This window comes from Lottia gigantea (genome assembly GCF_000327385.1).
Source record: "Lottia gigantea unplaced genomic scaffold LOTGIsca_29, whole genome shotgun sequence".
NCBI classification, from domain to species: Eukaryota; Metazoa; Mollusca; class Gastropoda; family Lottiidae; genus Lottia; species Lottia gigantea.
In genome coordinates, this window is record NW_008708943.1 from 1,584,188 (window position 1) to 1,601,172 (window position 16,985).

General features: G+C 32.9%; 1 protein-coding gene across 1 annotated transcript; it reads left to right on the forward strand.

The window, feature by feature from the left end:
* Window positions 1–601: 601 nt before the first annotated feature.
* LOTGIDRAFT_215748 (hypothetical protein) lies at window positions 602–12,632 on the forward strand. The gene is made up of 20 exons (XM_009056850.1): window positions 602–706; window positions 1,532–1,792; window positions 2,126–2,309; window positions 4,418–4,585; window positions 5,042–5,183; window positions 5,498–5,661; window positions 5,990–6,152; window positions 6,813–6,943; window positions 7,175–7,282; window positions 7,635–7,790; window positions 8,059–8,190; window positions 8,340–8,454; window positions 8,792–8,868; window positions 9,265–9,396; window positions 9,802–9,894; window positions 10,308–10,423; window positions 10,690–10,795; window positions 11,432–11,545; window positions 11,872–12,251; window positions 12,332–12,632. Exons 2-19 carry the CDS (start codon window positions 1,647–1,649, stop codon window positions 11,950–11,952), a joined length of 2,328 nt encoding a protein of 775 aa, XP_009055098.1. The 5' UTR covers window positions 602–706; window positions 1,532–1,646; the 3' UTR covers window positions 11,953–12,251; window positions 12,332–12,632.
* Window positions 12,633–16,985: the final 4,353 nt, after the last annotated feature.

The window sequence follows — 16,985 nt, forward strand, 5'->3', positions numbered from 1 at the left end:
TTGAAAACAATGTAAAAACAACATAAACTTACTTTTCTTAAACATACTGATTAAAAGTTAAAAACTTTGAAAATATGTTAGTTCTGTTTGTTGTTATGTCCTCATAATCTTAAAATAGTAACATCAAGTCATGTGATTGCTTTATTGACAGTAAATATTGAACGGTGTTTCGGTATTTCATATCCTCGTAGAAAATATCCATTTTCTAAGACGCTGAATTTCATGGTAGATTTCTCTTCTGAACAATTAAAATTCTCCTAAAAACATTTCGGAAAATGCATTTATTTCTGTGAAAAATGGTATGCTTTTCGAATTATGAAATTCAATAGCTGAAATATTACAACGTTGATCATACCTCTTTCGGCATGAGATTAGCATCTTTCGCGATTGGCATCATATTAATGGTTGAACAGTGTCGTCTATCAGTGAAATTTACCTTTCACTTAAAATTGTAAAAAGTGCGTTAAATAGAGGCAGTTTTTATGAAAGTGCGTTTTTTATGCTTCAAATCCACAGTGGAATTTTATTTCTTACTGGAGGTTAAAATTGGTGGGATAAAATATCTTCTTCACCGTTTTTAAGGGAAGTAACTCTTGTTTCTCTTAAAATAAAAATTTGTTCATTGTAATTTTCTGTCAAAAACTCTAATCTGACAATTCCTTAAGCCTGTGAGCTTTACAGGAGCGAATTATTTGGAAGTTTAAAGGTATTTTCTTTTCAAATTTACCATTTTCCTAACGTTGAATATTTTCATGTGGTACAAATCTTCTTTTGTAATTTTGACTCAAGTGAATCGTCGCAATATGGCCGCCATTTGTATTTTTGTGAAATCCTTTCCCTTTCTTCTTGTTCTCTAATCCGTTAATTGGATCAATGAGTCGGCGTAAGATCAAAGAAATTAATTATGCTAGAATGTCAATTTTTATGATGCAGTTCTTTAACCTCTGCATTTAGATCATGGGTTGTTTTTTTATTAAAAAACTGTTTTGACTTTTTTAATATTTTTTCTTTGGTAGATCATTTGTATTAAGGCTTAGTGGTTTTATTTGAAAAAAAAGACTCATTTTTGTTAAATGTTATTCCAATTTAACCAATCACTTATTAGTTGCCACACTTTAATTTTCAAGAAAACTTGATCTTGTCTGGTCTATTTTGTTGAAATTTTTTTGCTGCATTTTTAGTTGAGTTATTTCCTGTGCTAAAGTTTAAGACAGCTTTAACCGACTGACTTAAATTTAAAACTAGAAGGAAACTTATTGAGATGAGCCTACGATTCAGTCACTTTTGCAAAGAAAATGTCAAGGCTCAGGATTATCAGATCAGATGTGCTTCACTATATCACAGCTTGCTTAGTATCTTTCATTAGCATGTGAGAATATGATTTGTATAAATGATGTTGTAACATTTTCATCCTTTTACTTTCAACATGTTTAAACTGTTTTCTTGTCAGTGAAACTGTAAAGGATTTTGCTTCTTGATTAATAGTAAAGGTATGTTATTATTATTTTATTTTAGTTTCCATACATTTCAGACTGAGAATGGAGTAGAGTCAGGGGAAACAATTGCGATTTTTCTGTCTCTTAATTACACCCAGCCAATCAGAAGTTCAACGGCTGTTCCTAACCCTTCTCCCTTTACATATCAACATGGCCGGTCCATCTTCTCGCGGTCAAAATCCACACGGAGTACGACAGATTGAACTAGATCAGATATGGGATGATTTGAGATCAGGAATTGAACATGTTTATCAAAGACAATACATGAATAAACCTCGATATATAGCACTTTATACGTATCCTTTTTATAAGTTTTAATTTTGTGTCTCATTTTATTTTCTTTTTTGAAAGGAAATACATTTTTTTTTGCAGATGGAAATTATTAAATATTTTTTTTATACTACTTTTCTTCTCAAGCTTTTTAAGAATTTGAGGCAAATTAGGTTATTGCCAGATTTAACTAGAATTCTGCATTATCACCCCCAAGACGTAAATTTAAAAAAATTAGCATAACTGTATATTTTGGTTCAAAAGAAAAGTATGCATATGGTTTAGCAAAGTAAAACAGAAATATTGTATTCAATATATCACTAAAACTATTCCCAAAGAATTCTTTAACTGTTTGTCAGACATGTCTATAATTATTGCACCAGTGTTCACGGACAGGGTCAAGGCCAAGGTTCGCAAGTTCAAGGTCGTGGCACCGGAGGTCGGAAACCTAAACCACCTGCAGGAGGAGCTCAATTTGTGGGTCATGAACTTTATAAAAGATTAAAAGAATATTTAAAAACATATCTTGTTAAACTCTTAAAGGTTGGTAAACTATTGTACTGGTATATAGGCACAGCTTTATGGAACAACAATCACTGGTTAAAGTTTTATGCAACGTTTCGACGTGTTTCCCCCGTTGTCCTCAGGCACATAATGAGAAGAAGTGATGGGCAAACTATATATACATTAATGCTTATTATTAAGAACACACAAGAGATAAATGGTTTATTGATACATTACATTAAATTTTAACAGGTACAATAAGAGGTATATAATTCTTAAAATAACATACAGGTTGATTAAGTAAAATAATTGAAGTAAAGTAAATGAATTAAAAAAGATTAATTGAAGATTAAATAAACAACTATTGCTGGTATTGGAGTCTTTTATTAATAGAAATTACATTGTTCATATAACTAATGCTTAAAGTTGGAAATTGTTTTTGAATATGAATAATTACAAGTTGATAAGTTTATCATATGCATGCGATAAACGAACACCTTCATCTCTGTTAAGGTCAGGCTGATATCTTCTGATGTGGATAGCTTCATGAAGTCTCCTGGTTTTATCTATGTGCTTATTGATTGTCAGTATGTTGGTGTTGTCAAAGTTGACTTTATGTCCTGTTTTCCTTCCCATAGCAAGATGTTCAGCCACAGCAGATGTTCCTTCATTGCCGGCTTGTCTTGATGGTCTTTGAGTCGAACATCAAGGGGTCTCTTTGTTTCCCCTATATAAGAGCTTCCACAGGAGCACTCAACTTGGTAGACACATCCCTTAGGTTTTTGGTTGTTGGAGGGATTCAATTTACCTGTTGAAGTATTCTGGGTCACAAATCCTTTTTGCTCTTCTGACCAGCGCTGTGATGGCTGCCCTTTTGACATGTTGAGGGGTGTTGGAATGGTAGTTCACATACTGATCTGTATGTGTAGGTTTCCTATACACGCATGTCTTCAACTGACCGCCTAACCGCTTAATTCTCACATCCAGAAAGGGTATAGAGTTATCTTCTTCTGCTTCCATGGTGAAATTGATCCTCTTATGCTGAGCATTAAGATGCTGAAGTAGAGCTGATGGGTCATCTTCAGCTCTAAGCATGACAAAGGTGTCATCAACTTTCCGGAACCAGCAGATTGGTGAGATCGGAGAGGTTTCCATGGTCTTTTCCTCAAAGGCTGTCATATAGATTTCAGTAATCAATGGTGACAAGGGGCTTCCCATAGGTAGACCGTGGATTTGTTCATAGATCTCATCTCCCCATGTGAAGTAGGTAGAGGACATACACATCTGAATGAGATCGACGATGCTGTCTGTAGTAAGTGTAGTATCTAGTGGGGTCTCTAATTTAGATATCTTATCTCTTATGATACTCAACACATCTTTACATGGGACATTGGTGAATAAGTCGACAACATCATATGAGTACATCTTCCCTGTGATCTGCAGTTCTTTCAATTTGGTGACAAATTCTTCTGAGTCTTTAATGAATGAGTTAGCTGTTTTCCCCAAAGGTGCCATTTATCTCTTGTGTGTTCTTAATAATAAGCCTTAATGTATACATAGTTTGCCCATCACTTCTTCTCATTATGTGCCTGAGGACGACGGGGGAAACACGTCGAAACGTTGCATAAAACTTTAACCAGTGATTGTTGTTCCATAAAGCTGTGCCTATATATCGTACTCACAATTGCTAAATGCCATTCAAAGACTTTATTGTACTGGTAGTACACATTCTTTAGAAATGATTTTGTCATCCTCATATTGTTCTTTGGGAACTGGGGATTCTGTTTCATGCCTACTCCTTAGATTGCAATAGATTAGGTAAAACAGTACTTGTCTGTAATTATTTGAGCACTATTTGAAATTATAACTGCAATTGAAAATGATTTGATAGGCAAAAAAAAAAACCCTAATTTTACTAATGAGCTCTTCCATTATACATGAAAGTGGCATATTGATAAAAAAGTATGCATGTGTGGAATAGTTCAACTGAAGATTTAGGGGTGTCTATAGATGACTAGCACACTATAACCAACCATGATATCCTTCAATAACAGATTCAAACTTTTAGAAATCCAGGCCCTAAATTATTATTTTAATGAGAGGTTCTCTGCATCCTTTATACTCTGGATTGTATCTGTCTATTACAGGATGGTCAGGACTTACTAGATGAACAGGTTCTACAGTTTTACACCAGGCAGTGGGAAGATTATCAATTCTCTAGTAAAGTTTTAAATGGTATTTGTGCCTATCTCAACCGACACTGGGTTCGTAGAGAATGTGATGAGGGAACGAAAGGAATCCATGAAGTTTATTCTGTAAGCTTCATACTTTTATAAAATAACAGTGCGTACCTAGTCTCATTGCTGTTGTCTCAATCTTTAGATTGTTAAGATAACTGCAGGGTAGTGTCATTTTCTGCTTAATCTCAATGCTTAGAGCATTGCCAAGTCACTATTTATTTTAATTTAAGTTGAGCTCTATTCAGGATTTTCACTAATCTTGGCAAATGAAACAATACACATGTTAATGGGCATTCAATCTTTTTCCACTAATTATGTAGCAGGTCATGATTCAATCTTCTATCTTTTCCTCCATTCATTTTGTTTTTGAGGGAGCTTCTCTTCTTTAGTGTTCATATTTGTACCTTGATGTCAGAATTGTTTTTTTTTTCAAGAAAAATTTGAGAAAGTGAACAACTGATACAAAGCTGACATGACTGGTAAATGCCACCAAAACATCAGCCCTGATTTGATTATATTTTATATTTTCAGCTGGCTCTAATTACGTGGAGAGACAATTTATTCCGACCTTTAAATAAACAGGTCACAAACGCTGTGTTAAAATTGATAGAACGTGAACGCCACGGTGAGACAGTGAACACTCGTTTAATCAGTGGTGTTATAAACTGTTATGGTAAGTCACAAGTTGGCACTTTGTATGAGATCAATTCATTTCATGGTTAAAGACAAGACTTAATTCTTCGCATTTAGATTTTCACACTTGTTATGAACTTTGAAAAAAAAATACTTGCAATGAAGGCCCTGATAACTTTCATCTGAAATAAACCCCATTGGACTTTACAGGATGGCCATTTGATTAAAATATATAGTGTGTCTAAGAATTTTCTCTCCAACTGATTGTTTTTCAGAATGAAAATTTCTTTACTTTCACCCTCTACTAGCCCCACCCTATAACACTGTAATATGTGTTTATTTATTACTTTTCAGTTGAACTAGGTCTGAATGAAGATGACTCAAGTGCGAAAGGCCCCACCCTGTCTGTATATAAGGAACATTTTGAAACATCGTTTTTAGAAGACACAGATCAGTTTTATATCAAAGAAAGTACAGAATTTTTACAGCAAAACCCAGTCACTGAATATATGAAAAAGGTACGTTGACTTGAATAATGTGAAATCATGGGCACCAAATATCTTAGGTTTGTCCTCAGAAGGATACAGTATATCTGTTCTTGGGTATTTTTATTGTCATGAATTGTTTACATGCCCCATTATTATCAAGATTTATGTAGATCCATTAACAGATGGAAATTCAAAAAGAATAGTCTTTCGCAAAAACTGACCCTGATTGTGCACTGCATGGCATTGACTGTCTACATTAGTAAAATCAGAAACAAAGTATTTGGTTGAAAAACTCATTTCATTTTCTATTTTCTATTTTCTATTTTCTATTTTCTATTTTCTATTTTCTATTTTCTAGGGTGAAACACGATTAAAAGAAGAATTTAAACGAGTCCAACTCTACCTTCATGAATCTACACAAGATGTCTTAGCAAAAGTTTGTGAAAAGGTTTTAATTGAAAAACATCTGGAAATCTTTCACTATGAATTTCAAAATCTGTTAGATGCTGATAAGAATGATGGTAGGTGTCTTTGAACTGTCAAGGATGAGGGAAGGAATGGTAGGGTTGGGAATTTTTTTTATGTTTTACTTTTTCTATATCAAGACTGAAAGAAAAGAAGAGTGAAATAAAAGGATCAAGGCACACTTTTTCTGACCTTGCCCCTGACCATACATACTACAGAAAAAACACTTTAGCATTGACGATGTCAGCCTAAATTCAATATGCCAGAATTCTGTGGAGGCGTCTTGTTGCAATCCTCTCATGGAGGGTCTGAAAGAGTTCTCCCAAGAATATTTTGAAAAAGTTGAATTTATTTGGTGCATTTTGACACATATTTAGGGGCCAATTTGTATACAAATCATATTTTTTAAATTTGCTAAAAATGAAGTGGGAGTATGCAAACTATTTTTCTGGGATTGAGATTTTCTCAAGGTACAGAAGCAGGTTACAAGGTTAAAAGTATCAGTAGTTGTGGGTAGTCAAGTTATTTTTGATTGGGGGAAAGTTACCAAATTGCATACCCACAGGTCAAAACTGTAAGAGTGGAATACTAAGGCTTTCATAGAGACAAAAGAACTTTTAACATTGGGGTGCTTATGATCAACAGGACCATTATGTGTTTCTATCAGTATTATTTAAGGCTGGTGTGTGTTATTTGTTCTATGTGTTTATTTACAGATCTGGGTAGAATGTACCAACTAGTGTCTAGAATACAGGACGGTCTGGGTGAATTAAAGTCTCTGTTAGAGACCCATATATTTAACCAGGGACAAACTGCCATAGATAGATGTGGTGAAGCTGCTTTAAATGTAAGTCGTGTTAGTTTTTAAGCCAAGTTATAGCTGCTAATTGCAATATATCATAAATAATACTTGATATACACAAGGTTAGAAAAATTAATCTTTAAATTGTCAGAAATCATGTTGTTTGTAAAATGTTCAGCTAGAGGTCTAGGAGAAAAAAATATCCCAAATACAAATCTTTAAAAAATATGATCAATATTTAAAAGTTGAATATATATAGATTGTTTTACTTTACAGGATCCAAAGATCTACGTACAAACTGTTTTAGACGTCCATAAAAAATACCATGCTCTAGTGATGACAGCTTTCAACAATGATTCAGGTTTTGTGGCAGCTCTAGATAAGGTAAGCCATAGTTGTGATTAAATGTTCATTGTATTGTAAGTGAACTCATTGAAGATTGCATAGGAATCAAAGTGAGTCTGCGCTGAAACATGTTTCAAGAGTTTCGTTCGAAACATGTCTGCTATTCTTACTCTCAATCATACACAACTGCTATTCTTACTCTCAATCATACACAACTGGTGTGAGGGATCCGTTTATATTTAACTCTTGGAGATAAGAGATATGGGTATTTCTGTTTAAGGGTTATACATCGAAAATAACTCCAAACCTTTGTTAACTGAGATTTTATGCAATAACAGTAATGATGGAAAGTGTTCATATGTTATTCTATTTTCTGTTTCTCATTTTTCAGGCATGTGGTAGATTTATTAACAATAATTCTGTGACAAAATTAGCTCAAGCCTCGAGTAAATCTCCCGAATTACTAGCTCGCTACTGTGATCTTCTCCTGAAAAAGAGTTCTAAAAATCCTGAAGAGGCTGAGTTAGAAGATACTCTAAATCAAGTGGTAAATTCAAGTTTCTTTCTTTCTTTTCATTCAATCAATCAATCAATCAATCAATCAATCAATCAATCAATCAATCAATCAATCAATCAATCAATCAATCAATCAATCAATCAATCATGTAACAAAATATCAGTTACATTATTTATTTCTATATTTCATGCATTCATACACGTTTTTAGACGTTCAATAGTTTCTCCATGTATTCATTCTATTATCTATATTATTCCATTCAATCATTCTGTCATTAATTTTATCTATCTAATTTCAGATGATAATGTTTAAATATATAGAAGATAAAGATGTATTCCAGAAGTTTTACAGTAAAATGTTAGGGAAACGTTTGGTTCAGCATATGTCAGCTAGTGATGATGCTGAGGCCAGTATGATCTCAAAATTAAAGGTATAGAAATCCCTTTTCCTTCATTTCCATTTGTATATGACCTTTGTTTACCTGAAAATGTGCCAAAAATTTATAACCATGTAACCATATTGTGTATTTTAATGACAGTGTAGAGATTCATTGATCAAGCATATTCAATTTATTTACAGCAAGCATGTGGGTTTGAGTACACTTCTAAACTACAGAGAATGTTCCAAGATATTGGAGTTAGTAAAGATTTAAACGAACAGTTTAAAAAACACCTACAGGGGGATTCTCTAGACAGTAAGTTTTGTTTATTGATCAATCAGATAGTGAGAATGCTAGTATCATAGTTTAGTCTTAAAGGAGCTCTTATTTTCTAAAATGTTGATAGTTGTTTTTAACCTACATCAAATATAGGTCTCATGATCACAAATTGTCCCCATTGCCGACCACATGGCTATGAGTTCATTAACCCATTTGTAGCGAGAAACAAACAAATTGGACATAAAACCACTTATGGTTAAGTGAGTTTAAATTCTAGACAATTTTCTTTTTTTTTGCATTGCTGTTGTGCTGTGTCTGCATCAATGCTGCCAAAGAAGTGAGACAGAAACTAAGTAATTGATTTCTATTACAGTTGATTTCAGTATGCAGGTATTAAGTTCTGGTTCCTGGCCATTTCAACAATCATGTACATTTAACTTGCCAGTAGAGGTGAGTGGTATTTCTAATGTTTTTCTTCACCCTGTCTTTATGATTATGACATCATTGATAATAACTCTATATGAGAATTTTTAAGGGATATGATTGTCTAAAATTACTTTATCTGCTGATAGAGTTTAATTCAGCTGTTCATATTACTTTTCAAATCCTGCACCCAGTTGTCCTACAATGCAATAAAAACATATCAGTTTAGACTGTCACTTCCAGGACGTTATTAGCAGTCTCCAGTATTGCCTTTGTCATCTGCCATATCACTCAATGACAATGTTAACAGCCTAAATACTTAAAATGTTTTCACTGCCATAGTCAAGGCGTGCATAGTACTTCAATTTTTGATATGTCAAAAATCTGTGACCCAAACGATAATGTTGCTTTCTTTGATTTCAGTTGGAACGAAGTTTTCAAAGGTTTACCACATTCTATAGTGCTCAACACAGTGGACGTAAACTAAACTGGTTATACCACATGTGTAAAGGAGAGTTGGTTACAAACTGTTTTAAAAACAGATACACTCTACAGGTAGGACAAAAACGGCCATTTGGATGGGTTGAGGATTGGTCATGGATGACAAGAAGTATTGTTGGCATGTAAGAGAGAGGGGGTTGCTTGTGGTAAAGCTTATCTGGTTTTACTGTGTGTAAACTAAGGACAAACAGTTTTAAAAACAGATTCACTCGTAGGGCTTCTTAGGCTGAATCTTAAGGGACAGTTTTGATGAGTGGCTGAAGAAATTTTACATTGTATAAAAGTAGAAACCTGGTTATAACTATTCATTTGACGTAACCAAGCACTCCAAGATTGAAAGAGCTTTAAACAACTGAATGTTAGTGCTCCATTTAACTAAACCATACCAACTAAGCAATAACTAAAACTCTAATAGACACAGCTACAACTTTTCCTCAATACTGTTTCTTTATATTTCAGTCCTCTACATTTCAAATGGCAGTTTTATTGCAGTATAATTTAATGGATAATTTTACTATACAGCAACTATTTGAAAATACGCAAATTAAAATGGTGGGTTACTTTATTTAAAAAATCATAGATATGTGTGATTCAGATTGGACAATTAATTTAGGCTCCTTTTTACTGCAGGTTTTATATTTCTCATCATCTAGAACTGAAAAAGAGTAGGCAAATGTCAATGTTGTAGCAAAATTTAAACTACTGCAGGCTGCATCCTTTTGGCAGCTCAATCACAAGCAGATAAGGAGGGTATCCAAATTCCATTTCATTTCACCAAGTATAAAGCCATTTTGGAAAATATTACAAGTTGTTGTGGGCCCTCTTTCTTCTCATATATTAAAATAAATTTCAAAATTTGCGATGAATGAGAAACAACCAGGTTGTTGAGATAGTTCCAGATGTTGTCCAGTAGTCTTCTTACTGCCAATTAGTACTGATTCTAATTTTGTAATTTTGTTTTGTAGGAATTGTTAACTCAAGTTTTACAGATCTTACTAAAGTCTAAATTATTAGTTACCAAGGAAGCAGAAACTGAATTAACCCCTCAAACTGTTGTCTCATTGTTTACCATGTATAAAAAGTAGGTATTTTATTTCCATTATTTCAACTTATTATCAGAGTCTGAAATGATACACTAATACATCAATAAACTGATCAATAAATTCTGTTCACAAAAAGCAGCTGGATTTACCAACTACTCTGGAAATCGTAATTATTGCCCCATCATTGGTGCTTCAGTGAATACAATCATGATGTGAAATAAATGGTTATAAAGCCATTATTCTAGTTCATCTAGTTAATAAGAGAAGTCTCAATGCTGACAGTTAATTTTTGTAAATTTTGCAGTAAAAAATTACGTGTAAATATTAATGTGCCATTGAAAACTGAAGTGAAAGCTGAACAGGAAATCACACATAAACATATAGAGGAAGATAGAAAGCTACTTATTCAGGTATTAAAGGCAATTTTAACTTTTTCTATGCTTGTTGTACTTACCGTTAACATTTCATATCTTTTGTACTTACCTTTAACATTTCATATTTTTTGTACTTACCTTTAACATTTCATATTTTTTGTACTTACCTTTAACATTTCATATTTTTTGTACTTACCGTTAACATTTCATATCTTTTGTACTTAACTTTACCATTTCATGTCTCTTATACTTACCTTTAACATTTCATGTCTTTTGTACTTACCTTTAACATTTCATGTCTTTTGTACTTACCTTTAACATTTCATGTCTTTTGTACTTACCTTTAACATTTCATGTCTTTTGTACTTACCTTTAACATTTCATGTCTTTTGTACTTACCTTTAACATTTCATATTTTTTGTACTTACCTTTAACATTTCATATTTTTTGTACTTACCTTTAACATTTCATATTTTTTGTACTTACCTTTAACATTTCATATTTTTTGTACTTACCTTTAACATTTCATGTCTCTTGTACTTACCTTTAACATTTCATGTCTTTGGTACTTACCTTTAACATTTCATGTCTTTTGTACTTACCTTTAACATTTCATGACTGTGGATTTTTTTTTTAATATTCCAAGCTGACTTCATATTACTTATATTACAGGCTGCTATTGTTAGAATAATGAAGATGAGAAAACAGCTAAAACACCAGAATTTATTAGCAGAAGTTTTAAATCAATTATCAGCACGTTTTAAACCTCGAGTTCCAGTTATTAAGGTAATTGATTTCATGATGAATTTTCAGAATAATTTTGATTTCTTGGATCTTAAGTGCTAATGCACCACACCTCTTTTGGTTTCAGTTTACAGATTATAAATAATCACTTTCTATCGTCATGAAAGAAAATTAATTGATTATGGGTCCATTCTTTAAATAAAAATGCTATTGGTGTCATGCCAAATATATTGCTGTATTATTTATTGTTCTTATTTAGAAACAAAGATAGTAAAAAAAACCATAACTTTCTTTCCTCATTCTTGGAGCTTGTTTGTCAACAATTTGAGAGTCCACATATCTAATAATATTTATTGTTTTTATTACAGAAATGTATAGATATTTTAATAGAGAAGGAATATTTAGAGAGAGTGGAAGGGCAGAAGGATACATACAGTTATCTGGCTTAATTTATTATCAGCTTTAACATCATCTAAATTAGTCCTTTAGATGTTTCATTTAAAATCACTCATTGGATTTGAATTGGATGCACAAAATGGGAATGTGATTTGTTACTGTCACATGATTCCAATTGGTCATGTCAGTTCAATAGGTCATGGGATTCTAATAGGTCATGTTATTCAAATTGGTCATATAAGTTCAATAGGCCATATGATTGGGTCATGTGATTCTAATTAGTCAAATATCAAATTATTTATAAGATTTAAAATTGGCCAAAGGACTTAGATTGGTCATTTGATTCAAATTGGTCATGTATTTGATTGAAAATTGGTCATGTGACCTCAACTTGGTCTTGAGATTTTAAATTAGTCATTAGATTTAAAATTGGTCATGTGATTTAAAGTTGGTCATGTGATTTTGATTGGATCTCCAATTATGACACCAATTGAAGAATATGTCAATTTGATTGTTCCTTAGTGATCTCATATTTGTTATATTCTCTTGATAAAGTCCAGTTTGAAATGGGTCTTGTTCACATTTGGTATAAGAACATACCGATTTGAGAATCTAGGTTTCACTAATTAAATCTTAAAGTCCTTACACATTGTATGATATCTTATTTATTACTCGGTTATTGACTCTAAACATCTTCTACAATCTGATCTTACTTGGCTGGATTAAGCCAAATCAAAATGTCTGCTAGAATTTCTTGTCGATTCTTATCATGAGTTACTGTTTGTCCTTCTGGCATGTTCTCAGAGAATTCACATAGCTTATAGATCTCAAATTTTAACTATATAATACCACAAGGATTTGCTTAAGAATGATATATCTTGCCTTCTTTCTTGCATTTCATGGGAATTTTCCTCCAGTCGATTTTAACACAACAATATTCAATTCAGCAAGTATTTACTTGGGTGGTTTCAGCAGTTTCAAATACAAGTTATTAACAGGGTTGGAACTATTTTTTATCGTGTATGTATAAAATGCTATGGTTGTAAATAAAACTTATGTACAGTGTTAACATGTGTATCAATGTTTTGACTGTTTTTTTTTTGAGAATTTTTCTAAAATAATTTGATGATGTATTGTAGATATTGAAAATTATAAAAAATAAATAAATATTGTTTTCACTGGCAGAGTTAATGTCCCTTTAATACATGGGCCCTGAGACCATGGCTTGAGATTTTTCTCAATATGACATTTTGCAAGTGGCCATATGGATATGAGTGAACACATGGAAAAAAAATCTGAGTAAAGATGAAAATCTTTTGAATAAAATGCTGCACACAAACTTTATTAAAACCAAGCCACTTTAAATGCATTTTCAGAGTATCTTGAGTCGACAATACATCAATAATTGTCAAATTCCAACTTATTCAAGATATTTTGGATGAAACACTGAACACCAAATGTCATAAGTAAACTACAGCATCCAAATGCATGTTACGAATAAAAACTGTCTATAGCGTTCATAAGCCTTGAGTGGATGGATGGACGAACAGGGGTGACAGCAATTTATGGCCACAGTGGAGAGTGGGCGTATAAAAGTGACCTGGTTATAAGTGGACCTGTATTACAAGAACGACCTTCATTTTCTAAAATTAGGCTTGGGGGTGGGTAGTTACAAATTTGGTCTTTCAAATTATGTAACAGTTATGCATAGACCCGTTTTGATGTTTTATGTCTGTTATCTATCTAGATCTATTCAAATTCAACATGTTTTTGGCAGCTCCCTCTTTTAAAGATAACTTGCCTAAACTTGATTTTCTCTGAAAATGATGACAGATTCGAACGTATCATACATTTTATTCTGTATTACAAAATTTCATACCAAGTTTGGTATATACGCATTGATTCGAACGCGACATAACCTAACGATTATACACTTCAAGGGAGGTAAACATTAGTCAAGGTTATAAATTTAATTATAACAAGACAAATATGCACTTTGAATGAAATTTTTGGTGAGAAAGACGAACCTTAACTTTTGTTTTACTCATTTCCAGCACAATATTATCAATTAATAGAATATTTCGAATGAAATGGACTAAACTTTAAATTAGGTCAAATAATTTCGCAGCTTACTCTAAGGGAAGTAACTCTTGCCTACACATTCTTGAACTATCGGGTATCCATTGACGTAACAATCAAAATGTATCTAGAATATACACTATGAGAAGAATTCTTGGAAGGTTCCTGGTGAGGCAGACGAAATCTGGATACTAACATTAACTCTGACCTATCTAAAACAGTCGTTTGATCATGTAAGAACTTCTTATGAAATTTATCAGACGTTTATCATGTTATATGAAATCTCAATTTTCCTTAACTAAATTATCGGTAATCGAGTTTTCATGTTCTAAATCGATTGTCGCAATCAGTAGGACATAATCGATCGACAACCGATTATTTGCGACAATCGGCCCATCACTACCCTAAACTAACCCATTCCATAGGATTCCAACTTCACTCAACCAAAGATATATTCCAATGCACATTTTTTAAACAAACTCTTCAAGATTCCATTTTTCTACCCTGGGATGGCTTTTGTTACCCTTTTTTATTCACTAAAACAAACTTTTCGACTTTAGTCGAGTTGATTACTGTAAATGTACATAATAATTAATCTAACAATATCCATTGCTCATCGAGGCGACCTTCTCTTTGTAGACGATAGATTCTTGATCTATGGGAGCTCTAATTGATCCGTAATTGTATGTATGAACCTGGTGTGAATCAAATGTGGATCCAATATTGTAATCAACTGGATTCTGCCTCGATTGTCTGTGTAGACTTGATTAAACAATACTCCATCAGTAATGTAAACAATACTTGTATCTCTGCACTTATATTGGAACACTGGTAGGAAACAAGTATCGTTTGAAACTATTAGCTGCAGGTAAATGCAGAAAGCAAAATCATTCAGACAGGGCCAAGGAGTAGTAAATGAAAAGTTTCCAATTTTTGTGTTGATCTGTTAGCTTAGTAAGAACACATTAGGACTCGAATACTTCAAAGAAAAATTTGACGATGCCTTCCTCAGAAAAGTTCGAAAATCTTGAACTATGAAACCATAATCTTGAATCCGATGTGGATTCCGTAATGTCATGTTTCCAAAAATGTTAGCCGGCGTATCTTCGTCGATTTCAGTAAAAGAATGAGTATAAATATGAAAGAGTCTGAAAAATATGTCAAAAGTTCTCTAAATCCTGGTCTCGGCACCAAAAAAAAAAAAAACAAAAAACAAAAAAAACAAGATACAATATTTAAAATACAAAAAAAAAATCTAGGTATACTTTTTAAAACTGCAAATACCAATGTAATATCAAATTGAATCACAAACTGATTGTCCTCTGTTCTTAAATTGGTGTATACAAGATAGTAGCTGGAAGTAAGACGTGTATATCTTCTTACCATGTTTTTAAACGGTGAATTTATTTAGCCTAATGCCAAGATACCGAACATGGCATATGATGAATTATTTTGACCTATCTTCTCATCCCCTGGTTACGATATCAAGTTCTGAGCCTAAACTCTTGAGTTAATCAGATCCCATGGCTGGTTTGTTGTGTGACGAGAAAGGCGAAACTGGGAATCCTAATACGTAAATGCCTTGGCTCCATAGGCACATGTCACAGGAGGAATAATGGACATCCAAACTCGGTGGCCTATTATCAACTAAACTTGATAAAGATGAACGAGTCTGAACAATCTGTCGAAAGTTCTCTAAATCCTGGTCACGGCACCAAAAAAAAAAAAAAAAAAAAAAAACAAGATCCAATATTTAAAATACAAAAAAAAATCTACTCAAACCTTTTATAACTGCAAATACCAATGTAATATTAAATTGAATCACAAACTGATTGTCCTCTGTTCTTAAATTGGTGTATACAAGATACAAGCTGGAAGTAACACTTCTATATCTTCTCACCCCCTGGTTACGACATCAAGTGAAACTAACCTACACTTCTTCAAACTATTATCTGCAATATTGTATTTAATAGATTAACATGCCACCCATCCTTTTGTTGAAAACCAGCTGTTTCTTATGCTTGAACGTCTTGGTAAAATAAGTTATCATTATATGAGAACTATATAGAGTCGTAGCTCTGAGCCAAAACTCTTGAGTTAATCTGATCCCATCTCGGTGGCCTATTATCAACTAAACTTGATAAAGATGAAAGAGTCTGAACAATCTGCCGAAAGTTGCCTGACCAATCTGCCGAAAGTTGCCTAAATCCTGGTCACGGCACTAAAATAAAAAAAAAACACAAGATACAATATTTAAAATACAAAAAAAAAAAATCTAGGTATACTTTTTAAAACTGCAAATACCAATGTAATATCAACTTGAATCACAAACTGATTGTCCTCTGTTCTTAAATTGGTGTATACAAGATACAAGCTGGAAGTAAGACGTGTATAGTTACGACATTAGGTGAAACTAACGTACACTTCTTCAAACTATAATCTGTAATATTGTATTTAATATATTAACATGTCACCCATCCTTTTGTTGAAAACCAGCTGTTTCTTATGCTTTAACGTCTTGGTAAAATAAGTTATCATTATATGAGAACTATATAGAGTCGTAGCTCTGAGCCAAAACTCTTGAGTTAATCTGATCCCATGACTGGTTTGTTGTGTGACGAGAAAGGCGAAACTGGGAATCATAATACGTAAATGCCTTGGCTCCATAGGCACATGTCACAGGAGGAATAATGGACATCCAAACTCGGTGGCCTACTAATCCTCTATCCACCAACTTCTTAATGGGTATGTCTGTGAAACGGTCTTCTGTCGTAGTCTGGTATTTCTCTTGATTTACAAGTATCTTTAGAAGTGGATGGTTAGTTTCGATCTTTTTCCAATAAAAATCAGCTAAACTTGATACAGATGAAAGAGTCACCAAAAAAAAAAAGATACAGTATTGATAATACAAAAAAAAAAAAAAAAAAAAAAAAAAAAAAAATCTAGGTATACTTTCTAAAACTGCAAATACCAATGTAATATCAACTTGAATCACAAACTGATTGTC

Coding starts and splice junctions, on each gene's coding strand:
- LOTGIDRAFT_215748 (XM_009056850.1), top strand. CDS start 1,647: ATGGCCGGTCCATCTTCTCGCGGTCAAAATCCACACGGAGTACGACAG. Junction 6,944..7,174: donor GTGGTGAAGCTGCTTTAAAT/GTAAGTCGTGTT, acceptor TTTACTTTACAG/GATCCAAAGATCTACGTACA. Junction 9,895..10,307: donor AAAATACGCAAATTAAAATG/GTGGGTTACTTT, acceptor TTTGTTTTGTAG/GAATTGTTAACTCAAGTTTT.